We start from the raw sequence: 27,839 nt of genomic DNA, 5'->3' as shown, positions 1-27,839 counted from the left end.
AATTCATAATGAGCTACAATTTTGAGGCATGAAGAAAATGAATGTATATGCATCTCATACTATACATGTATATAACTAAACTAAGGCTCTAGTTAAAAAACATTATTTTTATACTTTCAAATTTTAGAAGAATCGCAGCGACAAAGTTTTATGTTTACTATCCAGGAAAAGAGGGACAGAAATAGTCTAAATGACTTTAGTAGAGTAAAGGTTATTCTTTTCTACAGCAGAAATGAGATTGATTTACTGTATCCTCTCATTACTTTACAAAGATTTAAAAGAGACCACTCTTCTAGCAGCAGGTTCTAAATGCATTTGGTTTAAAGTACTCAATGATGAATGAAAAGGAAAATCAAGGGGTACATGAAATAAAGGTAATCAATCATTTTATATTAGCCAGGAGAAATTCAAAATTAGAAAGGCAAAGGTTTTAGTCTGAGAGGGCTCTTTTAAACATTCTCCATAGCCTTTAATATACATGACCTCTTAAGAATAAATATTGTCACCAGGTACATTCTTCAGTTCATTGGCGGCTGCTTTATAAAGATGTATCCTTTTAGGTTATGAAAGGTATTGATGTGCATTGTTGAGTGCTATTTTTTTCTTAGGAAAGAACTTTAATATACCCTACATAAATTAGAGCTAACGATAAATTTTAAATTGTTGAATAATTTTGCCTATCATAAAAAATCTTTCCACAAAATTACACTAAAGCAGAGCTTTCAATATGGAACATTGACATTCTTAAATTGAGATGGAAAATATTAATATTAATCCTGTATTCCACTTGAAAGAGTAATACATTCATATCTGCCCATCTGGATACTAAAAGTATATGCTTTTATACCCATTAACTTGGTACACATACAGTTATTATTAGGAATTATGCATCTCTGTGTTCCTTTTAATAATGGTTATTACCGATTAATACTGCTTGCTAACTGCCTTGAAATACTAGTTTTTTTCCTGACACAGGAATTTACCTGTCACTGTAAATATATCTCATTTGAATCTAAAAAATAAAATCACATAATCATGAATAATATTTCAGAAAAGATTCATGGAAACCATGTGATAATTTGACTTTAAAAACAATTCTAATTAATCATAATAATCAGCTCATGCCAGCTGATCAGGACTTTAAAATTTTCCTTTATCTCTTAACACGATCTTGAGTGTTGTTCAAGGTCTGGAACTAGACTGTCTTTGGGGTGATTGGCTTAGTTCATGCATTCACTATTGGCATGCGGGAGATTAAAATCAGGATTTCAATTGAGCTTCATTCTTCTTTAAACTTTTCTATTGGAAGGTGGTGTGGTGGCTTGAAGAACTTGTGGGTCTTGCTTTGGCAAACTGAACTCTTTAGTCTCTGCTGAGAAATGTCTTTTAATGATGTGGAATTTCTAGGAGTGTCAAGACCTCCTCTCTGACATAACTTTATAGAAGTTCAGTAAAATGCAGTGTTTCCTTTCCTCCTATATTTCATGCATACACTGTGCACATTCATCATGACAGGCAATGACGGAACTCCATTTCCCAAGTTTTGTCTCTGAGAAAAGGGGAACTATGTAGCAGAATGATGGATGTTGCTTAGAAAATACAGAAATTATTTTACAATCCAGTCTAACAATTTTAGTATACATGACGAGTATGAGACAACTTACTTGAATTAGCACCAATTCCTTATCTGGTCAACCTTATGAAATTAGCTAAATTGCAGACCTTCTTTCTTTGCTATCATAGAAAGTTTGGTAATGTAAGAGGGTCTAGCTAACTTACTTGATTATCAACATTATATTTGAGTGTAAGGTCATAATAAAAATATAAATCTTTACTATTATATATCAATATGACATATTAAAAAAAACACCTTATTGCCAGTTGGAAATAAAAGTCTGTGACTAGAAGCTTCTTGTTTGGAAGTAAAAGATTCTTATCTGAACCAGCTATTGAAGTGCATGTTAACCTTTGATACAGAGTTGAGATTCTAGATGGCACAGATGGGAGGTCATTTTTGCCTTCCCTAAGTGAGACAACATAATAAGTTAAGCTCTCGTTTGTGACACAAGGCTTATTTTCATAATCTCAGAATTATCATCTCCTGACTATAGGTCTACTTATTACAGCTAATGAATGAAAGGCTTGATGAACTCAGGTCTTTGCATTACTGATCACAATTGCATGGGTTTTAGTGGTGCTTGAGCTTTGGCATGCTACATCTCTTGCATGACTGTATAATGATATTATTTCAATTTCAATTACTGGGCTACCTTATATCAAAATATTTTTAACACTTTTCTGAATATAATTTTGAAACTAGAATTTAAAAGTATTGTTCATTACACTGAAAATTTCTGTTACACCAAGTGATCCTTTAAATAAATTGCTGTTGTAGGATTTTTAAAAAATAATATATTAATTGAAACCTCTATATAATATTTGTCCTGGCAAATGAAGTGGCAAAGCCAAGGTTAGGTACATTAAAGCCACTGAAAGGTAGCTTTTTTTATTAGAGGCAGGCAATTGAAAGGACACAAGTGGACTATCAACAAACTTTTCAATAAAGTCAGGAAGCAGGCTATCAACACTTGGGCTGTTCTTATTGTGTCTGTTATCATAATTGACAGCTTGACGTAAAACCCTATCATATGACTTCTGGGTAGGTATGTAAATGGATAAGAGGTCACTTTTCACATATGCTGGTTGGAAAGGAAACACATTTAAAGGAAGTTTCAGTCAAAATAATGGCTATGCAAATGTTTAGCTTTTGAATTAGTTCTTAAATAAAAAAACAACAACTATGGTCTGTCTTTTTTCATTCATTCATTTATTCAGTAACATACTTTACTGGTTATCAAAGGCTAATATCCAGAATGTAAAAATGAAGTTATAGTTACCGAAACCTTAAATTTCAATCAACAAAATCACAAGGGAAAAGTGATCTTTCCTGAAAATGTTAAATTAAAAAAATTAAGTTGAATCAGGGAAGTAGAAGAAATTCTGGAGGTTATAATTATAAACATTGTAGCTTTAAATATTCGCAGGCTGTACATGAAGGAAGTGGTAGGAAAAGAATAATGACAGACAAACTGGTGTTCTGGGCAAGGACCAGCGATTGGGAGTGAGGAGGCTGGTTTCAGTGTTAACATGAACAAGGAATGTCTAACTTTAGATGAGTCCTTAAACCTTGCTGTCTTTTGCCCTTCTTTTGGAAAGGAAAATGAAGAACTTGAACTACCCAGTCTTTAAGTTCTCTTGAAACATTCAACTTTACAAGCTAAAATAGCTTCCATCTTTAAAAAAAAAACCTTTCATTTTCTAATCCTTATAATTTATGGTCAATAAGGTTTATTTAGCTCATGGACTATACATACCACTTAACTTAATTCTACCATGCTAATTAAATTAAATATCGAGAAGCATGGGTTTCAGGAATTGACATTAGAAGTAACTTTAAGGTATCAGGATGACCTTGAATATCTTTTTTTAAAAAAAATATGTGTTTGATGTCGCACATGTTCCAATTTTATTCTGGCCATTTTACTTGTTTTAGTAAGGCAAGCTACATATTATTCATTCAAAGGCTCTTTTCTACCTTGATGACAGGTAATCCGTAATAGTAATAAAATAAAATTCTACTAATCTAAGAGTTAAAAGGAAAATACGAATATTGGAGTGTTAATCTTTTTAAGCCCTCACCAAAATCACCTCCTCTCCCCCACCTGCCCCAAAAATCTGTTCCATTGAGGCTATCTGGAGAAATGAAGAAGCCTAAGAGAACATAAAATACACCTTTCAAGATACTCCCTTGAGGTCATGGATACTTAAAAAAAAATGAAAAGGTAAATTTGCCTGTGTTGATTATGCTATTTACAGTTTAATGGTTTACTAGTTCAACTGAGAGCTGTTGTCATCAAGAGGGACTGCACACCAGACTTTGCTGAGTTTAGCAAAGTAGAAGGTTTTCCTTACCTTCTTTGCTTTGTTCCCAAAGCTAATTGCCAAGCATTTAACAAAAGCCCAAGTTCGTAACAAAAGAGGGCCTTCATTTGAGTAAACCAATTCTTATTCTAAAATCACAAGCAATAATGATTCTTTATGGCTAACAGCCACCTGCATGTTTGAGTGTAGTGTAGAAAAGGATAATGATCCAATTCTTAGGTGTTTTCCCTTATGCAGTTTTTTTCAGAGAAACTGCATGGTCTCCATCCTTGTCTTTATGAAACAATCTCATTTGAGTTGGGAGAGAAGCAAGGTTCTCATTCCAGAGAATATGGAACTCCATCCTAAGAACATATGGTGTGAAATCTTTACCTTCACTTGTCTCTTAGTAATTTGGATTATTTCAACCTGTTACCCATTTACTCATAGCTTTTTCAGAGGAGAATCTTCCTTATTTCACCTTTTGTTTGCTTTAAGAATTCTGGGCAAAATAAATTGTTTTAATATAAAATTTACCTTAATTTTTTAAACACTTTAATTTTCTATTAGTAGGCATGTACAAATTAAAGAATTAAAATTATTTATATGAGTGCATTTCTGCAAAGATATACATATGATGAGGTCTGTCAAAGAGTCTATATTGTTACAAAAATCAGGATTGCAACCCCTCCTACACAACACAAAACTTTAATAGACTAAATTTCTAAACTAATTTGTACCTGGCATTTTAAATTTGATTACTGTTGGAGGAAAAAAATCAATTCTTATTTTTTGAGGGAAAATACTGGAAAAATTGTGTTATTAAGCCTTATGATACCACTCAAAATTAAAGTTTTAAAATTTAATTAAAAAGTAAATTGATATAACACTGACTCTCACAGGATAGAAACTGAGGAATCACCACACCAAACTCAACATTATCACCTATTATTTTAAAGTTACTTAAAACCTAATGTAAAATTCATTTTTGTTAAAAATACTGAACTATGTTAATACTGTGATCATTTAACATGCCACAAAAAGATGCTTAAATACACCTATTAACACAGTATTAACCTTTCATCACCTAGAATTTGTTCAAAATTTACCAAGTCAGGACCATCTTGGTCAAACAAGATTCTTAGCAAATGATTTTATTAAGAATTAGTTTCATGGAAGTGTTCAGTGAAAAGGTGGTTTTTATTTTAATTATTTGTTTCTCTTATCCATGAAATTCCCTTTAAATTTTTTACTTTAGCAGGAGGTTTACTAATTCAAAGATGCTTTATGTAGAATTAATTAATAATTAATATATTTTTTTAAAAGTGGAGAGGCTCGTGCTCAAGCCACCTAATTGAAGTTTTAACATATAAGCATGTATACACGTGCCTCCTCAAATTTTTGAAAAAGTTGACAATGCCTGCCCACAATCTAAAACACCAAATAACTTTAAATTACATTTTACATTTTCAGTAACTGAAAAGAAATCAATTCAGTATGAATTAATATCCTGTCAATTTCTTTGGCATTTAAGTTATTGTTAAATGTATTGTGATCATTTTATACTTAAGTGTATTTTTTACTTGAGAGAATATATCCCTATTGCATGTATCTGAAATATGAGAGTGATAGCTGTAGTCAGGTTTAATCTCTTTGAGACTGCTCTCAGGAAAGAAAAGTCCAAAAATACATTGATTTTAAGTGTTGCACATGTGGCCAAAGTTAGTCCACTTGACATTTTTGGGAATGTAAACAAACAAAAATTTAGCGACATGGACAACAAAATACTAACAATTTACATATACATTCTTCCCAGGAGACATACCACACCTGCAGTTGTCTGTGGGACTACAAGCCAATCAATGAGTAATATTTAGGTTCACCTGGCTTTGTGAAAGTGTCTTCTGAAATCTACTTCGGTCTAACCTGACAGCACCACAGAAATTAACCAAAAGTTAATGATTGGCAGAATTATATTGGGCTCTGCCTAAATATACCCTTATCTTATTGAGAATATTTGATTGACTCCAAACTAGAATTTTCGTGGACTAGAGCAGAATCAGTAAGTGGTCCCTTTGGTAATCTTTATAGAAAGTCAAGTTTCTTGAACAACTTTAAGTTATTTTCATAGTACTGCTTTTAAAAAAAAATATGTATTTTGAAACAGACAACTGGCTTACACTTACTGTAGAAAAACAATTTCAGATTGCCCCATCACATTGCATTTGTGATTAGATGACCCAATTTGAAAACTTTTAAAGATCTTGCCATATTAAAGTATTGTCTGTTTGATTTAAAACTAATCAACTCTGCATTTCCTCCTTTATGCAAGTATTGTGATCAATTTGAAGAATAGTTTTATCCTAATTTACCTTCTTTACTGGCTTATAGCTTCTTTTTGACATGTATTCTGAGCAGAATCTACATATCTATCAGTTTATCTACCTATTTATTTATCTACAGTAAGTGATTTTTTTTGGTTCTTTAAATTTTCAAATAAGTTTTACTTGAAATGTCAATATAATTAAAACACATGTTTTAGAAATTTTAGGTGGTATTTTGGAGCCTCCTAGATTTGTAGAAAAATCAGCAAAAACCATTATTCTAAGAATCCAGAATCACTTTTACTTAGTGTGTGTAGAAACTGAAGAGTATAACAAGAAAAGTAAAGATTCTTACTAGCCAGGTTTTTTTAGCCATAACATTATCAGAAAGGATTAACATAATTTATCCTAAGTTTAAAGGCACTTTGGCTGCAATCATCATCTTTTAGAAATGCTCACTGAAAAACAGCCAGCAAGGTTTAGTGGAGGGCTGTGAATAAGTCATCTTTTCAATGCAAGATACAGTTAATTTACAGCATAGCTATCTAAAGATTAAAAACCATGATTTTCTAGTGTTTTTTTTCCCCAAAGCCAGATAAGTTTACTTTCTTGAGCATAAAAATAAGCAATATATCTTTTCAATAAATCTGCTAGCACTGTAGGGCAGCTGTTAACCAAACAGAGCTGGATAGGGTTACTTGAACAATCTCTGAAGGGCAGAGCTGATGATTCCGAGATCTGGGAAGAATTTGTTTCAGCTTGTATTCAGTGCATTCCTCACTCTATTCAGATGTGGTAAAGTATTTTAAATGCCATTACTGTGAGTTTAAAATAAAAGTAGAAATGCTTATCAACTCTTTCTAAACAATGCCACTTTGAATAAAACAAAATTAGTAAACATCTAAAACTGAATACCTTGATGCTTCTAAACATAAGTCAGGGACAATGTCTAAAAGGTGGGGCCTTTCTCCTCTAAACTGCATGTCTTTTATGTTTTGCAAACTGCATGCTTAAAATTATTCTTTTACTCAGTGCAGATTATTTGGTGTGTTGCATTTTTTTAAAAAGCTTTTTTTATTTTCTTTTAAAATATATCTTTCTATTGAACATTAACGTTTGCTTTTATTGCAGCTCAATTTGTACTCTAATACTGGCTAATTTAATGTTCTAAGCATTTGTTTCTTTTGTATGCTTAATTAATAGAGAAGCATATTGTAATAGCTTTTTCTAAAAAAGAGTCTAGGAATTTTGCTTTTCAGAGTAAGGTTTTCTCTTGCTTTTTTTTTTTTTTTTTCTTTAAATTGCCTCTTGGGAAAGTATGGTTAATGCCATGTACAGTACTAGTTTGCATGTGTTCATTTAAATACTAAAAACTGTAGTACTGCTCGATCCATATCTGACTGCTAGGTTTCAATTGACAGCTGAGGATTTGTGACTGGACCATGAATCAAAACGGCAGGCATTTATACCCCAGTACCAGTGAGGATACATTGGGAATTACTTGGCAAAGGTAACATTTTAATTATTTCCAACCCTACACTTACACTTAAAAAGTACATGAGATATAGTGTTTGTTTTTAACTAGCTTTATAGATAATATATGTTAAAAATTTAGTTGTTTTGGATATATCATCCTTCTTTTTCTACCCTCTTCCTTTATCTCTTACAAAAATGCAAGTTTAAATTAATTTGTGATTATAAATATGCTAATTAATTATTGGAATTTCTAAGTGCTATGAAGTATTTTAAATAATTTATAATTTTTTTTGAAGGGGGGATTTTATATTTAAAATGTAGGACCTGAAATATGAAATCAGTTTTAGGGAAGATTTTTTTTTTTAGCTATTGGGTTTTCACATGATAGATTCTTCTCATTGCAGCTCTTTCCTGGATTGCTAAATTTAAGCCATTTTACTATTCATTTACTCCCCTGTCAGGGGGGAAAAGCTAGCAGAAAAATCCTTACTAGTCAATTTACTGTTATTAGCAGCTCTAAATTTAGGAGTGGGAAGATTGTTGGAATTAATAGCTAAAAAAAGAATTTGGTTTAAATAAAGTTTTTACTTCTGTTTGTACATGGATGTGAGTCATTGAGAATTGACTTTGGTTGGTTGGCTAAGAAAAGGATTCTAAAACTTCATTTTCAAAACTACTTTTGATATTGTCTCATGTATTGGTTTTAGAAAGTAAGTAGTGTCATGTGTTATTTTAATAAAGAACAAGTTTTGTCAGCTTGACAATTCAAATAATTAAAATCCATGGTCTAATCATATGTAACAAGAGATAAAAATTTACAGAAGACAGTGAGGTAACCCCACCAGGAGTTCACCAGAAGTAGAGCCAACGTAAGTTTCTAGCCCTGCAGTGACTGCAATGCTCTTCACTGAACGTGCCTCTGTTAAAAATACGGACATTGATTATCAGTTGTCAATGGGCCACACGTCTCCATATCATGCGATAGAAACTACTAAAGAGTAGAGTTTAAAAGAATTAAATTAATGAAATGTCCACTTTTATTCAGGTAAAAACTAAGAAAATTAGTTGGACTCTGTTTTAAAACCTCAAGTTTTTATTAACACACTTCCTAAAGTGAATACAATATGACTTTTCCTCTTTGGACAGATTGGTATAACATCCACTTTAAAATGTAGACATTTTTACATATTTTGATTTTTTTCCCCCAAGAAACCTATATAATTCCTCAATTTGAAAAAATACAATATATACTTACAAGAAAGAAGATAAGCTTAATGAAAGCATCTTATTTAAAGTATCAGTAACTAATACTCTTAAAAGTTCAATGAAAATTTCTTATTTAAATTGTCTTAAGTATTTTAAAATTAATTTGATTAGATATGATAACACTGTTTGGATTTAATTTTTATTAAGTAACTTTCCTATATTCCATGCTCTTGTCTGTTAGCAAAATGGTCCATGTCTGCATACAAACCTTACCATTTACAAGAATTGCAAATTAGATGAAATGTGTTTGTATTTTTCAATGTCGCTGTAGCTGTGTAAACTCTCAAATCCGTGGGTCACTGATTGACATTTACTTATCTAAAATAGGATAGCACCTTTAAAGTACATTAAAGCCAAATAAGGACATAAATTGTTGGAGATTTAAAATATAACTATACCTAATTTCTAGTAATTTTTCAAAGAAAAAATTGATATCCCAAAAAAAGGAAAAGGTGAGAGGACAGTGAAGCACCACAGAACACACATGTGTTGGAGTGAATTAACATGATGACTAAACTCAGTTCTTAGGAGAACATTGTTTATGTTACAAATCCCCTTCTTGGTGAAACATTGGTGCAATAATAAGTTTCAGGTGATAAGTCAGGAAAAAAATTCAGAATCCATTTAGTTAAGATGTCATTTTTTTCCCTCTCTCAAAATTGTAATTTTTACATTAGTAAATAATGATAGATAGATGGCCTTAATGCTCCAAACAGCTTTAAAAAGGTGGCTTTTGGTTTTCTTCTTCCCTTTTTATCATGATTCAGAAGGTACATAATTGGTAATGGCAGGTGTCACATTCATACATTCAACAGGTATTGAATCTCTGTTGGGCTGACGCAAACGCAAAGGTACAGATGCTTAAAATCTAAGTGTCATACAGTTCAGAATAAAATTATTCAAATGAGACAGCAGTTTGCTTTGCTTTGTTATAGTTTTCAAAAATCGGCACAAATGTAGCACATATTTGATAATATAAATTGACTATGCCTGTGGCACAGCATATTCATAATTTGTTTATGGTTTATAGTTTTTGCCCTGTGGTTATTTATGAAACTTAACTTTTTGTTTTGTTTTTCTAGAAAGGATATTGGAAAAGAATATCGTGTCTGTAACACTACTATTTTTAATGTAAATAACAGACATCTGAAATCTTCAGGGTACTGCTACAACTTTAAAATTACCTGAATAAATTGAAAATATATGAGAAATGTAGATCTAGTCAACCAAAGAATTAAATAATTTGTCTTTGTCATGATGGAAAAAGAAAATATCAGGTTATTTTTGTTGTGGTTGTTGCTTTTAGTTTTTAACAAAAGGCAATCCCGAGAGACTTTGTAGTAGAAAAGCCAGCCAAAGAAAGTGTTTTGTTTTTTGTTTGTGCTTTGGCTTCACTTTGTTTTATTTTGTTTTGATTGCTTGTTGCCATTAATGTCCTCATACAATCACTTGCTATGGTTGCCCCTGTTCTGCTTTGGACCAGTCCTCCTGTAGAGGTGTTTCCATGTCAAATGCAGGTCCTTTTTGGGGACTGAAAATGGCAGTGCCCAGAGAACTGTGCAAGTGTAATCAAAGCTGGAAGGTTTCCTCCATCTTCCTCCTTTCTGTCGCCCTCACGCCCCACCCCCACCCCCACCCCCACTCCACTCCCATACCACCCCCACCTGCCAATGTATAAACATTCCCCTAGGAACAAAAGCATACTTTTTGGAAAAGTTTTTACAGATTTACAAGGTTGCAGCCCTGAAGGTGTTTTGTTGTTATGGTTTTAGGATTGGAGGCAGCGGTGGGTGGGTGGGTGGGTGGGGGGTGTGTGTGTGGGGGGTGTGTGTGTGTGTGTGTGTGTGTGTGTCTTGCACCTGTGTGAATTTTTCTGTCTAACTGAAAGGTCAGGTATCACAGTTAAAGGAGAGTGAACTCTGTTGGTGAAGGGCTCGCTTCTGCTTGAGTCAGGAGGGGCTCAGCTTTTAGGGAGGGAATAGGTGATGAGTTGCGTATGTTGTTCATGAGGGTACTGTTGTGTCTGAGTTTTGTCCTCCAATGTGGATAAGTTATATTGTTGCATATGTGAGTTATGTGGGTATAAACAAATACAGCAGTTAACTCCCTAACTGGCTTTCTTTCTTGAAACGATAGCCAGAATATAGCTTGTGCTATCGAATATAAAAGAGCAATATAATTGAATGAAAAAGAAAGCCGAAGGACAATCCAAGAATAATATAAACATAAGTTATTTTAAAACATCGGAGGGAGTGCTGTATGCAAAAGAAAAACTGGATTTATTGTTTCATTCCCTCTGCTCCCCCTTCACCCCTTTCAGGAAAAGGCAAAGCCACAAGTGAGTGGCTGTATGTGTCTGATTGCTTATATAAACATAGAAGAAGCCTTCAGATGGCTAAAATAAACATGCGCGTGTTACTGAAGGATATGTTTACACAAACCATTTGCTCAGCCTCTGAAATAATGAATAAATGAAGATTTTACTGAAATAATTGGAAGGATTTTTGTGTTTCTGCTGATGCCATAATTGAATGGCACCAAAGAGACTTTTATCAGCTATTTTACATGTTACATGTGTTAGCAGTTCCTTTCTATGAGTTGAATACTTCATTCTGTAGTTACTTTACACATGTTTTTGTAAGAAATTGTCGTTTATTACTGCAATTCTAGAGAGTTGCTTGATTTCCCAAGAGAAATTTAGCAGCCAGTAAAGATTATTTGGATCTGGTTGGTCTGGAGAGGGAGGGCAAAAAGGAAGGAGTAATAGCATTCATTTCATACATACAACCCTATTTGCATAACACTGTCCTGAACCTACCATTTTCCTTGTGTTGTCCGTACAATTGCCCTTGTAAGATGAATATTCTCAATGACTTGAGAATGAATATTTAAATAAAATAATCTTCAATATAGATTTATAAACCATAATTTTGTATATAAATGTGTGTGTGTGAGTATACGGTGTATGTGTGTACATGTATGTATATATATACACACACATACATATGCATGTGTGTATATGGGTATGTTCACAAAATATACATATGGTACTTATATGGTAAGGGCAGTAGGTGACACATCCATAGGTAGTATTAAGAGTTAATTTTTATTTCAACATTACACTTAGACCATTCCTATGAATTCACTAGTTAGCATTTCCTGCTTTCAGTTTGTTATCTTGACACATAACTACAATACAACAGCTGGGTTGTTCCTGGAGTTCCTGGGGGGAGCTTTATTCTCAGAGTGCTGAATTTCCTTCTCAGCTGTCAGCTCTAAAGTGTGTTCAAAATGTTCAACTTTTTACACACCATTCTGGGCCCCTAGCACCACTCAGGGACTATGATAGAAATGCTGATAAGGTAGATGAACGGAAGAATCTTTGGTTCAAGTAGGAAAATTGCAAAAGCTAAAATTGTATATGACTGTTGTTTGATAACAGGGCTGCTCTGCTAACTATTGTTGCTCTTTATATTTGAATAATCTATTTAAAACAGTTACTTCGTTCTCATTAAAATTATTTGCACCTGTTATGAAATCAAAAATAAAAATGTTACTGTTGTTTAAAATGTTCTTACATGATATTCACCCATATGCAGTATCTGTAATCTGGCTGTTGAAAAACACGTTGGGATTTGTTTTAGTTTTCCCTAACTTTCTCCATTTATAAAGGAAGATTTGCGCAACACAATGTTTCCTTTTTATCTAGGAAACTCTTCAGAACACTTCCTAAGAAATTAATTGTATTCCAGCCAGACTTGCATGCTGCCATCCCACAGGAAATGGGTCAGCAATCCATTAAGATGCCATTAGATAATCTAATTTGGAACTTAATCTCTAAATTAACCATGCTCCATACTTGAAGCATACTTGAGAGAAAGAAAAAAAGTTTACGTTTGAATCGATAGGGGAGCCGAAGCGTGAAGAAGGCTGTTTGTTTTTTCTGTAGCTGTGGTCACGTCTCAAGCCGTCTGGTAACCAGGAGAAACCAGACATGATGTAATTCCAGATTGAACTTGAACTTCAGGGACTTAGGATAGGGGAACAATGGACCATAGGAATCAATAATGTCCATTTTCCACATGATTATGTTTGGAGCTTTAAGTTAACCTTTATGGGAGGAGCAGCAGGATCTTCAGTGTGACCAAAATGAGATGATCCAGAGACAAGATGTTTGAGGAAAGAAAACAACTTTTGCCATGATATTTTCTGAGCAGCGCTGCAGATTCCAGCAGGATTAGAAAAGTTCCCGCTCTGCAGTAAACCGGTGGCCTGTTCAGAGCACTCTTTGTTCGCTTAGGTAGGACAAACTTAATCTTACGTTTCCTGTCAGATGATTTTTGGCAGCACTACAGGATAGGGAGGAGCAAGATTCAGAAAATTCCCAAATGTAAACCTTGCTGATTAACCCTTTGCAATGAAAGAATTATATATTCAGCACCTACTTTATTTGCAGATGTTTGATGTAAAGTGCAGCATTTACACATGTATTACGGCTTAAAGAAATCAGCTTCATCAGCAGCCAACGCACTATTTATTAATTTGCCGTCTCTGATTCTCCTGTTTGCTAGTGCTGTTAGTAGGTATATAGTGAATTTTTAGTCATATTTACTTATGTAACAAAGCATATGAGTGAGTAGGTAAACATAATTACAAAAGAGAACTGTAAAGGCAAAAGCCTATTCAAGTTCAAAAAATGGAAGAACACAAATTTTGAATATTCAGAAATAGGAGAAAATTACAATTATTCTCTCCTTTGTTCACTTTTGTTTTATGTGAAAGCAAATTCTTTTTTTACACATGTGAACAGAATAGCAGGTATAATACAAAAACATGTTCAGTTCCTCAATCACTTGTGATTTTGTGCTTCAAAATTTTGATACAAATAAGTTCCTTCATTTAGAGGTGAAATTGTGCAGATAACACTGGTTTTAGCTTTTAAGTGAAAATCACTTGGGAAAGAATCACTTTTTGCTTTTGTATAAAACTTACATTTCTATTTAACTTAGTATGCTTTGGGTGATTTTCTCTAGTGAAAGACACTATTTGGAAGCTCTGTTTTTGTAGAGAATTTTGTCTGCTGTTGAAGACTCACATATGCTAATAAAGGGAGCAGTGGCACTTGGGACAATGGCACTGAAAAGGAGCCCAGGGATAGAGACGAATACAGACTAGAGAAAGAGGATGGAAAAGTACATGCCGGGTTCTCCGCTGCGGTACAGTCTGTGGTATAGTCTGTGGGAGGGGATCAAATAACTACTGTGACCCTAATGATTCTATATTTTTTAATTGGCTAAAGCCTTCCGTGACTACCTAAGTTAATACATATGTACGTGTGTGTACTGTAATTTCTTTATAGCTAGTCATCTTCATAATGAATCTCTTTCATTTCCAGCTCTAAAACATGGAACATATCAAACATCTTTTTTTTTTTTTAAACAAATCTACAAAATTTGGCCTGTTGAGGGGAAGGGTATTTTTTGTACTTCTTTCTAAAGTAAGCATTTTCAGGAGTAAGTCTGTATTACTTTTAAGTATATAGATTGCCTTGTTGAAGGGTCTTCTAGGATTTTCTAAGTTTTTTTTTTTTACTAAAAGAGGGCGGTAATTTAATGAGCACATGCACTTAGTTGTAGCAGCCCCATATTCCACTGGTATATGCCATTATTTTACTTAGAAAATGCTAGCACTCACACATAGTAAAGTTAATATTCAAATCCAGTGTGCCCCAATAACAAACACATATGAAACAATTGAATATAAATTAATGAGCTTTGACAACTTACTGTTTTGATATGTTATTTCAAAAGCGTTGGTCCCCAAGGAGTAGCAATAAAGAAGGCAATTTACCTACTTAGTTAAGAAACAAATACGTTTCTTTTTCATTACTATGAAGTGCTATTGCTTGCAGTTAGAATAATTCCAGGAGCCACCTGCAGTTTATGCTCTTTGGTGTTTCCCAGAGAGCTCACAAGAGTACTTTGCAGTTCAGGTAAGAGCTGGCCAGGGAGCTTTCTGATACAGATTATTACAAATAGTAATAATCATTAGAAATCATCTTGCATGCAAATAGGATCGTTCAGATGGCAATAATGAGCTTTAAAAATGGGGAAAATAAATCGAAGAAATCCAAGACCTGTATAAAGCACTTTGTATATCTTACTTCTAGACTAGTCTCATCTGAAGTGAAACTCAACAAGCAGATTATTGACATGCAGACACGTCTATATGCACATAAACAATGTCAAATACTGCATTCAGCTGAAAATAACCTAGAGTTGGATAAAATACAGTTATTTGTGTTGAAGTTTGAACTCGAGTTATACATTCATGGGAATTTCAATGTGTCTAAGTGATATGGACCTTAATTTATGGACTCTCATATGTAACTGAGGGATAATATAAATTCTTGTCCAGTGATAAAAGTAAAGTGTGTTTTATAAAAGAGGTAGAGTATAGTGGGTAAGAATATAGATCCTAGAAGCACACTGCTCAAGTTCAAATCCTGGCTTTTACTACTTAAAATACGAGTTGGGCAAGACACTTAATTTCTTAGCTTCAGTTTCCTTATCTGTAAGATCAGAAAAATAGTGGTACATTTCTCATAGGTTTGTTTTGAAGATTGAAAACTTTAAAATAGGTCAAGCATACAGAACAGTGCCTGGTACTGTTATTTAATATAAACTATATAAATGCTTTAGCAACTAGTGTATTAAATATTTCCTTTGCTTTTATACAGTAATGAATTCTTAAATATATTTTTAATATAGAAAATAATTCTTAAACATATAGGTACTTAAATACTACCCGTATATGTGTATTTCTTTCACTGGTCTGAGTGGGCCTTTGTGTTATATTGAAATAAACAGCCAGTCCAAATGTACACATATACAATCCAGAACAGCATAGTTTCTAACTTAATTAATACTTAATTACTCTTCCTTTGTTTTCTTCTGGGCAGATTTTAACTACTGATACAGAAAAGTATTTATTATATATTTTGGGAGAGACATTATTAATAATATCTATGTATTAATATTATAGTAATAACATTAGTATTTAGTCGAGGAAGTAAAAAATATTTTTGTTCTTGGGGATATTTGAAACAGGTGCGAAGGAATTAAAAGTAAACCTTTCTTTTAAGTTACGGTATTTATTTTATTTACTGTTCATGTTTTCTGGGCCACTGCTTGTTTTTATTGCTCTCTCTAAGTAATGTGGCTACTGATACAGTTGATGTATATATGAATAAATACTATCTTTGCAGTAAATACGGTAATTTGATGATTAAATCAGTATGTAAAACCTGAATGAGCAACATTATTACTGAAAAGTATTAGTATACTGAAAAGTATTGGAATACTTTGACATTTCATAAAAAGTTTAACAAATGAGTTGCCCAACCCATTATCAGATAAACACAGACTAGTAATAAATGAAATTTTGCCATTCTTGAAATAGCTCTTATTGTTTTAATCATCTACAACTGATAGTTGAAGTGAAGCCTTTGACTTTGGTTTCTTGCTCAACCTCTGACTCCATGTAATTTTATTTGGCACCCCATGATTATTGGGTGGTTATTGAGTTAAATATTAAGGACCCAATTCTCTTTAGCAGACAGTCACAGAATGCATAATTTTAAAAAATACAACCATCAAATATTGACTTGCTTAGAACAATTTTCACTCTTTTTTTTACTGAAAGGTATAGAGTCTATTTACCTCTTATAGATGTTAGGCCAACTGTTTTATCCAATTTACCCAGGATAAGAAATATATAGATAGTGTATCATTTTCAAAGAAAGAAGTGGGTATCTTCTTCCCCCTTAATCCTCACCATAGGGTCACTCTAATAGAACTTCAACTAGATTTGTTTTCAGAGGAGATAGATATATCAGATTTCAATGTTGCTTGTTCACCCAAACCAACCACATATTCTGTATACAAGTGTGCTGCTGCGTTAGCTAGGTTATGATCCAGCTGTGTGGAGCATGGGAAATTCAGTCTCCTGAAGCAAATTCACTTTGCCTTCAGAAAATTCTGTTCAAATGTTCTTTCTAATGTTGGGTCAATTTCTGACCTCCTAGGGAAACAGTGTAATAGATAGTTAAATGGCCATGGGAATCAGACAGCACTGATTCATATCTGAGGTCTAGGTGGGTAAATTTGGGCAAGTCATTTAAGCTCTTTAAGTCTCAGTTTTTCTTATCTGTGAGATGGGGAAATGATGGCATATTCGAGAGTTCATTGAGAATTAAGTAACATAGCATATGTAAAATATTGAAGATGGTACCTTGCTAATAATAGGCCCTCATAATGGTTATCTTCTGGAAATTTCTCTTCTTGTGCTGAATAATTCTGTCCACCTGAACCAGATAGAAATCTACACGTCTTTTCAACTCAACTGTTGTGTCTTCCCTGTCTCCCTTTATCTCTTCCTCAAATGACATTATCTGGTGATTTTCCTCACCAAAAAAATGACATAGTTTGTTCCTCTTGAAGAGTGGGGCCTAGAAGAAACACGATATTCCAGAGGTAGTCTGATCAGTATCAAATGAAGCAGGACCATCAACTACCATTAATGCATCTTAGGGTCAAAATAATTTATATGTTTGCTTATCTTTATGAGACAGCCATATCACATATTTGGTCAGAATAATCTGAAAATATCACCCATGGTATCAGACTTCCCCCCCCCCCCTGCAATTTTGTATACATAGAGTAGAATTCATTAGGGTGAATTCTGCTTTCTGTTAAGGTACTGTCAATATCTTTTTTTTTTTTTTTCATTTTTTGGTACCTGATTTTATCAAAGTCCTTCTATTCTTTTTTTTAAAAATGGTATAGCCTTCATCTGTTTTCTAAATATATGCTTTGAACTTTCAGTCATGCTCATCTTCTGTTTGCAAAAAAAAAAAAAAAAAGAGGTGATCTGGCAATGGAAAATGTAATGAAAATGAAGTATATGCATGCTGAAGGTGTTGCTGAAGTAGCTTCATTTGGTCTTGAATATTTTGAAATCTTTTGAATTATATTCTCATGTCTCTTGGCAGACAGAGACATAGGTTATTGGATTGAATATAAAATTATCTATATAATGCTCATTCCATTATGAGTTAAAATTATTAACATTATTAAACATTTTACATATAACTAGTTTGTGTATGTAGATAAATATTTATATGTATGTTTATTTTATCCATACTGGTGATCATTGACATTTATTTATATAGAGTTAGATATATAAAAATTACGCTTACATTTTTACCAGAAAAGCTATGCAATTTGAGGCACTGTCCCTTTGAAATTAAATGATCTAGGTTATTTTGATTGAACATTTTTCTTTACATTATTATTATAATTGAATTCATTTTAACCAGATATTTTTCAATAGGACTACCAAAAAGCTCTAAAAATGTGCCTTATAGTTTTGGACTTAACCTACAAATTGGCAATAAGAGACTTGTAAAACTCATATACGGGGTCTGCATAGTGTTAATGTTTGAAATTTATTTTCCCCCAAAGGTTCATAAACAGTATTGACAAATATATTGCACACTTCAATTCTGACATGGTCATAATGTAGGATGAGAGGTTGGAAAGGTTTAAATAAACATCTAAATTGAATGTGTTAGATATTTTGCAATAAGAGTCCTGTTAGCCACTAGCATCAATTTATTTTTTACTGATAATTTCCCAAAAAACAATAATATGTGTCTCTTCTAAAGAACTGAATAAGAAAACTGCTGCAAATAAACCCAGAATTCTTGTCTTTTCTGCCATTAGTAGGTGGACTTCTCCATTTAAGGAGTCATATCTATTTGCAATCATTAAATATATAGTTTATTTTTCTAAAGTATGCAATCTCTAGATGACTTTATAGAACCCATTTGATTTATGACTCTTGTTGATGAGCCTGTTGTTGACATTGCCTTTTACTGTCAAGTATTATCAATTTGAGCTAGTCTGCTTTGGTTTTCATACACACATCCTATTTCAGGTTAAACATAATGGATATCCATTTTTGTAATTTATTTTATCTGTTAAGAAATGATTAACATCAGCTATGGCCCAACTCTGTAAAGACTGGTAAGACAAGGTCATTTTCTGTACAGAGTTTACCTTTCAGTCAGTAAGATTATCATAGATTCAGATTATTATTATATGAAGTCGTAAGTGCTATTAATAGTACTGTGTAACAAAGTGTTGTGAAAATACAGTTGAGGAAAAAATAAGTTTCATGATTCATCATGTAACATTCTTCCTAATCAATACTGTAAAACACAGAAATAATTGTTGAAAGTGTGTAGGAAGAAAGAAATATGTGAAAACATTTAAGTCTCTTAGAAAAAGTTTCACCATCAACTATTCTTATTTTTTAGAATTATGTTTTTTATCAGATAATGAAGACATATCTTTTTAGTTTGAATTATGCCTTGAGTTACTATTTAAATTTTTTCTTGCATAATTAATTTTTATTAATGCTCAATATCTTTAATTTTAGTTTTAGGGATGCCTATTTTATTTTTATAGGAGCCAAGTCACAATGTATTCTTGAAAGACATGATTATGAGCAACAGTCCTCAAAAATAGATAGATGTGATTTGGAACATTTAATTGCTTTGTTTATCCAAAAATTTATTGAACATTTACCACGTACTAGATACTATATTAGATGAAGAGCAGAGAGAGAGATGGGCTTTGCTATCATAGAGTTTATTGTCATAAAATCCCTTGAGCACAAAAAGGTTGCTGTGATTTTTTTCCTGTTGAAATATTAACTAAGAAATATGTACCAAGCTTTTTTGTCTTTCTTGTTCTTTTTTTTCTGACAAAATTGTCCCTTGAAGTTAATATTCCATAAAGGTTTTTGTACCTTTAGAATTCAAATGTGAATAAATGAGGGTGTCTAGGTAGACAGCTGCATTGATAGTATCCATCTCACCTCATGACTGAAAAAGTAAAGAAGTAGATACTAAATGAAATTTAAAACATTGAAATTATGTCTCTATATGAGACCATGACAAAGCTGGGTATAGAATTGTCAGTTTGATGTTTTCTTGGTTCATGATTATTTATGCAGTTGTAACTTAGCTGACGCTGATTCTGAATTGAGTGTTAAAACAAACAATACATCTGATTAGGTATGTCCCAAAATGTATGGTGTGCGGTTGTTTTGTGATATAGTAGACCTGGTGTTATTTTCCTCCATGTGATAATTGTTTAATTGAGATTAGGCCAATAGCAATTAGAGAACTGTTTTTCAAACTTTTTTCTTTTTTTCTTTTATTTAAATTTATAAATCATGTTTATTCTATTACAGTTGTCTCAGTTTTTACCGCTTTCCCCCCCTCTACCCATCCCACTCCCAGCCCCCACTCCCACAGTCAATTCCCACTCTGTTGGCCATGTCCATGGGTCATTCATACATGTTCTTTGTCTAGTCCCTTCCCCTTCTTTCCACTATCATCCTCTTTCCCCATCCCCTCTGGTCACTTTCAGTCTGCTCCATGTCTCCGTGCCTGTGATTTATTTTGTTCGTTAGTTTATTTTGTTGAATAGAGTCCACTTATAGGTGAGATCATATGGTATTTGTCTTTCATCTACTGCCTTATTTCACTTAGCTTAATATTCTCCAGTTCCATCCATGTTGTTGCAAAAGGTAGGAGTTCCATCTCTCTCTCTTTCTCTTTCTTTCTTAAATGCAGATTGATTTTATTTATTTTTTAAAATGTCAAAGTTAATTATAAAATATTAAAAAAAAATTAAAACCATTATAAAGTCTCAGCAATTAAACCAACATGACACCTGCACAGAAATAATCAAGTAGATCAGTGAAATATAATGAGCATTCTAGAGACAAACATATATATCTGTCTGACAATGTAATATATAATTAAGTTGATATTTCAAATCAATAGGTAAAATAAGGCTTATTCAACAAATAAGGTGCATGGACCACTATTACTTGAAATGAAACAAATATAGAGTCCCATTTCACACATTACACAGGAAATATTCAGGTGAATTAAAAATCAGTATGTAGAGTCTAAGGAGTTTTAGAAGAAAATAGAACTAATATTTTTCATGACTTGAAGTAAAATATTCAAAACCAGAAGCTATAAAGTAAGTATTGACAATTTGACTATATTAAACATTTAACTATATAGTAATATACATATAAAAAGAGTTAAAAGACATGGGAATAGAACAGAAAAGTATTTGCAACACATCTAAAACATGGTTAATAGGTTTTTTTTCTTTTTTGTTTGTTTGGGTTTGTTTTTTTTTTTAGAGAAAAAAGTTCTAGGAATCTTTAATCAATAAATGGATAAAGAATACCAAAAAGTCATTTAAAGCTTTTTAAAAAAAATAATAATAGAAATAGGCAAGAAATATACTAAAACAGGTTTAGTTTCAACAAATAACATCATTGTCACAATCAGATTAATGAGTATTAAAAATACTGGTAGTATCAAGTATTGGCAACTCTGAAAGGAACTGGGAATTCATAGAAACTTTTTCTTCATCTTAAAGCAGTCCCTTTGGCATATTTTGCGTGCTGGTTTGGTGGAGGTGTATTCTTTTCCCCTTCTTTCGTCTGGGAAACTCCTTATTTCGCCTTCTATTTTAATTGAGAGCCTCTCTGGGTAGAGCAGACTTGGTTGCAGGCCTTTGCTTTTCACGACTTGGAATATTTCTTGCCAGTCCCTTCTGGCTTGCAGAGTTTCTGTTGAGAAGTCACATGCTAGCCGTATTGGGGCTCCTTTATATGTTAGTAGCTCCTTCTCCTGTGCTCGCTTTAGGATTCTCTGTCTTTGATATTTGCCATTTTAATGATGATGTGTCTTGGGGTGGGCCTCATTGGGTTCCTCTTGAATGGGACCCTCTGTGCTTCCTGGACTTGTGTGACTTTTTCTCTCCTCCAATTAAGGAAGTTTTCCATCGTGGCTTTTTCAAACAGGTTCTCTATCCCTTCCTCATCCTCTTCTCCTTCTGATATCCCTATTATCCATATATTATTATGTTTCAGGTTGTCCTGCATTTCCCTCAATGCCTCTTCATTCTTTTTGAGTCTTTTTTCATTTTCTTGCTCTTTCTGGGAGCTTTTTCTACCTTATCCTCCAGCTCGCTGTTTTGGTCCTCAGTGTCATCTAGCCTGCTTTTGATTCCTCCTACTGTGTTCTTCAATTCAAAAATTGTATTCTTCGTTTCCTCTTGTCTCTTATTGATAGTTTCTATGTCCTTTTTCATGCTGATACAGTTTTTAGTAAGTTCCTCGTAGTTTCCCTGCAGTTTTTGGTAATTCTCTCTGAGCTGACTGAGCTCATTGAGCTTCCTTAGAACTGTTGTTTGGAACTCAATATCTGATAGTTTACTTGCCTCTATTTCATTCAGTTCTCTTTCTGGATTCCTCCTTTCCCTTCGAGTGGGACATATTTCTTTGTCTTCCCGTCATTTGTGAGACTCTCCTCTTTTGCTTCTGCTTCTTAAGTTGATCTGTCTTGATTTCCTGACTTTGTGGTATGAACTTCTATGGTTGGAGACCACTGTTTTTACTTTCTGGATCTGCTTCTCATCATGTCAGATGTCATCCCTGTCTGACCTTAGGCAGTCTGTTTGAGACTTCCAGTAATCTGTTTGTGGCTTTCTCCTTCAGCTGTTACTCTATTCACTCTCAAACTTTTTTCTTGAACAGCCTCAAATCCAACATAGGTGAAATCCAAGTTGGTTGGAGAGGGTCTAGAATGTCATCTGCTTACTCCCTCCAGCATTCTTCCCACTCACTCCTCCAAACTCCCCAAGCTCAGAGCGCCTCCTATGTGGTAACATTACTGATGGGGAGGGACAGGGAGTGCTCAGGCGTCCAGTGCCAGCATTTATAATCGTGTGTTATGCACTGGCCTTCCTGAAAAATATTTCTTTTTTCTTATTGTAAGATAGAAAAAATAACTTTCATTACAGCTTTGAATTTTATTCAACCAATAGGCAGGTAAAAAATTGAAACCCATCTTCTCACTGAATTGCTTGTGAATTAGAAGTAAAACAAGATCAGAATATAACTGGCAAATTATATTGCTACCATTGTAGATTTGCTGCTTTTTCTTTTTCTTTTTTGATAAGAAAACATTGTATTTACATCGAAGTAGATCAGATATTTTAGGAAGAATATTGTCAATCAGAGTTCAATGGTTATAAGAACTCGACTTGAGGATTTTCTGCTTCACAAGTAGTCTTAATTTCCTTGAAAACAATAGACCATGTGGTGTACATACATATAAAATTTATAATTTAGCGCATTTATCTCACATTAAACTGTAATTTAAAAGTTATAGTAATTTGATGCCTATTTGTAATTATAAATTTGTAATTTATATTTCTAATATTGTTGTAGATTTTAACATTGTATTTTTTCTTTTTCTCTTCCTTTCCCCTTCCCCATCTCCTGTCAACAGTCCTGGTACCTGGGCTAGCTTGGTTCCGTTCCAAGTATCAAACAGGACACCCATCCTACCGGCAAATGTCCAAAATTACGGTTTGAACATAATTGGAGAACCTTTCCTTCAAGCAGAAACAAGCAACTGAGGGAAAATGAAATACAACAATATTTTAAGAAATTTTTCAAAAATGGAAAGAGGAAGACTGGACAAAACAAAACACAAACAAAAAGGGAGAAAGGAAAGAAACTGAAGAAAGAAGATAATAGACCAGCAATTGCAGCACTTACAATCACTAATTCCCTTAAGGTTGAAACTGTAATGACATAAAAAGGGTCGATGATATTTCACTGATGGTAGATCGCAGCCCCCGCAAACGTAGCCTTTGTTACATGAAGTCCGCTGGGAAATAGATGTTCTGTCTCTATGACAATATATTTTAACTGACTTTCTAGATGCCTTAATATTTGCATGATAAGCTAGTTTTATTGGTTTAGTATTCTTGTTGTTTACGCATGGAATCACTCTTCCTGGTTATTTCACCAACGAAGGCTAGGAGGCGGCATCAGAGGTGCTGGGTGACAGAGCCATGAGCCAGCCATTTTATAAGCACTCTGATTTCTAAAAGTTAAAAAAAAAATATATAAAATCTCTGTAGCCTTTAGTTATCAGTACAGATTTATTAAATTTGGCCCTTAACCCAGCCTTTTCCAGTGTTTAACCCAGTTTGAAATCTTAAAAAATAAAAAAATAAAAAAAAAAGGAAAAAAAAGAAAAAGAAAAAAAAACAGTTTGAACACAAAGGCTCTATGGAAGAAATGCCTCTATGTAGGTGAAGTGTTATCTCTGCATGCAACAGTAAAAATTAATATAATATTTTCCCCACAAAAAAAATTTAACAGAGGCAAGTGCAATTTATAAATTTATATCTAAAGGGGAATCATGATTATAAGTCCTTCAGCCCTTGGACTCTAAATTGAGGGGATTAAAAAAGGATTTAAAATAATTTTGAATGAATTTATTTTCCCCTCAGTTTTTGAGGGCATGAAACAAGCATTCAATTAAGACAAATCATATGCTTGAGGAAAAAAATTAATGAAAACACAGCACTTACGTTGGTTTAGCTGCAGCCTCCTTGGAGGCCGAATTTATTTATTTAAAATTACTGGTTGCATCAAAAACCCATAGGGTATACAAAAGGTTCTATAAAATCTGCATTATAGAGACAGAGGCAGGCAAATCCATGTCACAAGGGTAAAGCTTACAGTTTACAAATTGGGAACGCCAGGGTGTAGGACATAAAAACGCACTCTTGAGAAAACAAATGTAATCAGGGTGCTGAAAACTTGCATGGTGCTTTCAGACATTAGCCTTGTTCAACAAATTTCTTGTATTGACAGATCTGTAGTGTGCATGGGCAGACACATTTTGCCTCTATTGTCTCTTAAAATTTTAATTAAAAATACTCTTTCCAGTAATCCTAATTTGCACGAAGATATAATGTCCACATTACGTGCCTTGCCTTGAAATCTAAAAAACAGAAAGAAAAAAACCACAAAAAAAAAACAAAAAAGTGACATCACTACACTTGTTTTGCTGCATTTATTATCATTTTAAATCTTTACCATTTTTATGACAAAATATTTTGTACTCCAGACGAAGAAAAATGTGTTACATCATGGATTTTTTAGACAGTTATACCTTTATCTCACATTTATAAAGCATATCATGGCTGTGTATAGTTGCCGCTTAAAAATTGTAATCGACCAGCAATATTTTCAGTATTTTGGTGTTTTTTCTATTAACCTTTCATGTTTTTCATCTTCCAATTAATATTTGGGGGGAGGGGTTTCAAATTTATACGAATTATGCAATACCACGTTTTGCCTATGTAGGTAGTGCTTTTAGCTGTATTGGTTATTATAGGTAAGTACACAGATTTAAAAAAAAATAATGTATGCTTTTTTGTTTGTTTGTTTGTTTGTTTGTTTGTTTTAATTGACCAAAGTGGGTACTGCTATTTTTGCAGTGTGATGAGGTCCTTTTGTGTACTGAGAGATGGACAGGGGATTTTTTTTAATATACATATATATATATTCTGGGGTGGGTGGGAGGATTTTTAACACTTTACAGTGTAGCTGTGAAGCAGTGCACCCTGAGATGGGCCTGGGCTGCAAAGCGACTGTTCTGCCTACTGTGACAACCTTCAACTTACACAGGTTCTCCCTTCTCTAACTTCCCACCTGGGGTGCAAGCTGAACTCATTTCTGGTTTTCGGGACAGTAGAAATAGTAAGAACAAATGAACACAACAAATTCTCCTGGAGGCAGACTTGGCTTAAAACAAACAGTCTTATCTTTTATTTCTTTTCTGGTGGTGGTCATTTTTCTTGGGAGTTTCAGATCCACAGTGGAGAGTGAGCCTGTCTCATATTTGGCAACGATTATTTGTTGAGATAGCCACGGAGCAGATGTTTCATACTTTGGGAGTTTAATACACGAGTATACCTTCTCCTCCAAAACGCATCATCCCGGCTGGAGGGATTGCTCCCATGTTCTTTCCCCACCACTTCTCCCCATTTCTTCATTTCACTAACAGTAGTATGTGATTTACCTGTGACTCACCACTTCAAATGGATGGCAGTGCGCTGGAATTTTCTTTTTTCTATATCCAGAATATTAAACAGACGGTTGTTATTATTAAATGTATTTGGACTTACAGATTAAAATCAGAGTTCACTTTTTAAGGAACAAAAAGATAAATCTTGTTAAGTTTTCATTTTACCTGCCCTCTTAAACTGAGAACCAGAGCAGAAGGGAAATAGAGGATTTTAAGAAATTAATGTTCCTGTGGATGAATTAAGCCCATTAGATGCTGATGGGATTTTTTTAAGGGATGGTACCTCAAATATATATTTGATTTAGTTTCCCCTAAGGCAAGAGGGTGAATAGAGACTGGTTTTATTTTTATTTTGCTTTCCCCCCTGCCCCCGCCCCTGCCCCGAGTCCCACTGAGGGAATTCATTACTAGAAGGAAAATCTTTCAGAATCAGTGACACCTGTGGGCTGTCCTGAGGAGCCCCCTGGCCCCCTTTCTCCAGGCCATGGTCTAATAAAATAAACTGTCTATTGTTCTCACAGCACATCATTTAATAATGAATACTTTGGAACAATGCTTATGGTCCTGAGAATTGTATTTGATTAGCCCATTCATTTTGATAGCCCAGATGCTGAATAGCACAGCAGGATCCAAGCAGCGCAAGGTCAACAGTAAGTCCAGTCATTTCTGTGATATTTGCCCTGTATCATCTCAGCCAAGTTCTTCATGTATCTTTGACCTATTAGGTGAATACATCAACCTCACAGGACACGCAGTATTTTTTAAGAGCAGACTCGCTCTCTTTTTTGCCAGTGAATGAGCAGTTTTAGCTAAATAAGTTACACACTGTGGGTATTCCTGCCTGCCTCTTGAATACAAAGGACTAGTTCAAGTGTTGCTATTTTTTTTAAACATTTTTTTCTCCTTTTCTTTTGAGATGAAACTATTAAAAAATACTACTATATATATGGTCTCAAATCCATTTTTTGGCCTCCTCCTCTTTTACCAGGAAGTATATACTGACTAAGGGCCCCACGTTTGCAGGTCTTGCACGCCCCTCTCTTACCCAAAACTGCAGAGCTTCAGGATGGTGAAGGTCACCCAAGGACATCAGTAGGGGGTGGTGTCTCCAGTCCCCGGTTCTGTGGCACTGGTCAGCTTTTGTTGCGTGTTGCTTTGCAGCCCACCACTCACAGTGCCTCTGAAGTGTTTCCTCTGGAGTGACATGCGCATTTGAGGCTTGTCTAAGGAAAATAAATAAATAAAAGGCAGTGAAGGAGACTGTACATAAAGACATGGCAAAAATCTTGATTATAGCAATATAGTTATGGGGTAATGTTCGGGTGGGCAGCTCCATTAAAAAAATATGTGAATGAATCTGTGAAGCTGCAAATAGCAAGAAGAGCGAAGGGTCTTCTTAAAGAACCGCCTACCTTGTAGACAGTAATTTGTACACTGTATAGTTTTGTTAAGAATTTTTTTAAATTAAAATTCCCATGTTTGTAAAGCTAACTTTTTAACAATTATAATGGAACTGTGTTGTTTCCATTTTTAAAGTAAACAAGAATATTCCTTGTTTAGAGACTGGACTTGAGTTAAAACTCTCCAGTCTCTTAAGTTATGTAATAAAAAAAGAAAGAAATCTGTCCATGTTAGGAGTTATTTCACAGATTCCTGTGCTTGAGAAGCATAGGGTACTAATCCTTTAAAAAATGTAAATGGAGAAAAGTTATATTTTATGAAGGTTATTTTGTTGTATTTAGTATTGGAAAAGTTGGTTTTCAGAGCATTTCAGAATATTGGAAGCACCACTGTCT

The 27,839-nt window shown here is 33.7% G+C and overlaps 1 protein-coding gene across 8 annotated transcripts in view; it reads left to right on the top strand.

Annotated features, from left to right (window-relative positions):
* Positions 1-27,839, top strand: part of NFIB (nuclear factor I B) — a 434,847-nt gene that overhangs the window by 404,925 nt on the left and 2,083 nt on the right. For 6 of the 8 annotated variants that reach the window (XM_054583168.1, XM_054583166.1, XM_054583172.1 and 3 more), the window contains 2 exons: positions 7,667-7,755; positions 23,443-27,839. The exon at positions 23,443-27,839 is cut by the window's right edge and continues 2,083 nt beyond it. In XM_054583168.1, coding sequence (XP_054439143.1) covers positions 7,667-7,755; positions 23,443-23,572 — 219 coding nt within the window. In that variant the 3' untranslated portion in view covers positions 23,573-27,839. The remainder of the gene's footprint in view (positions 1-7,666; positions 7,756-23,442) is intronic. The other 2 variants (XM_054583171.1, XM_054583174.1) reach the window with 1 other exon arrangement.

This window comes from Pteronotus mesoamericanus, unplaced genomic scaffold (genome assembly GCF_021234165.1).
Source record: "Pteronotus mesoamericanus isolate MK-2021 breed Mesoamerican mustached bat unplaced genomic scaffold, CSHL_Meso_final contig_73, whole genome shotgun sequence".
Taxonomy (NCBI): Eukaryota; Metazoa; Chordata; class Mammalia; order Chiroptera; family Mormoopidae; genus Pteronotus; species Pteronotus mesoamericanus.
This window is presented reverse-complemented; position numbering and strand designations above follow the sequence as displayed.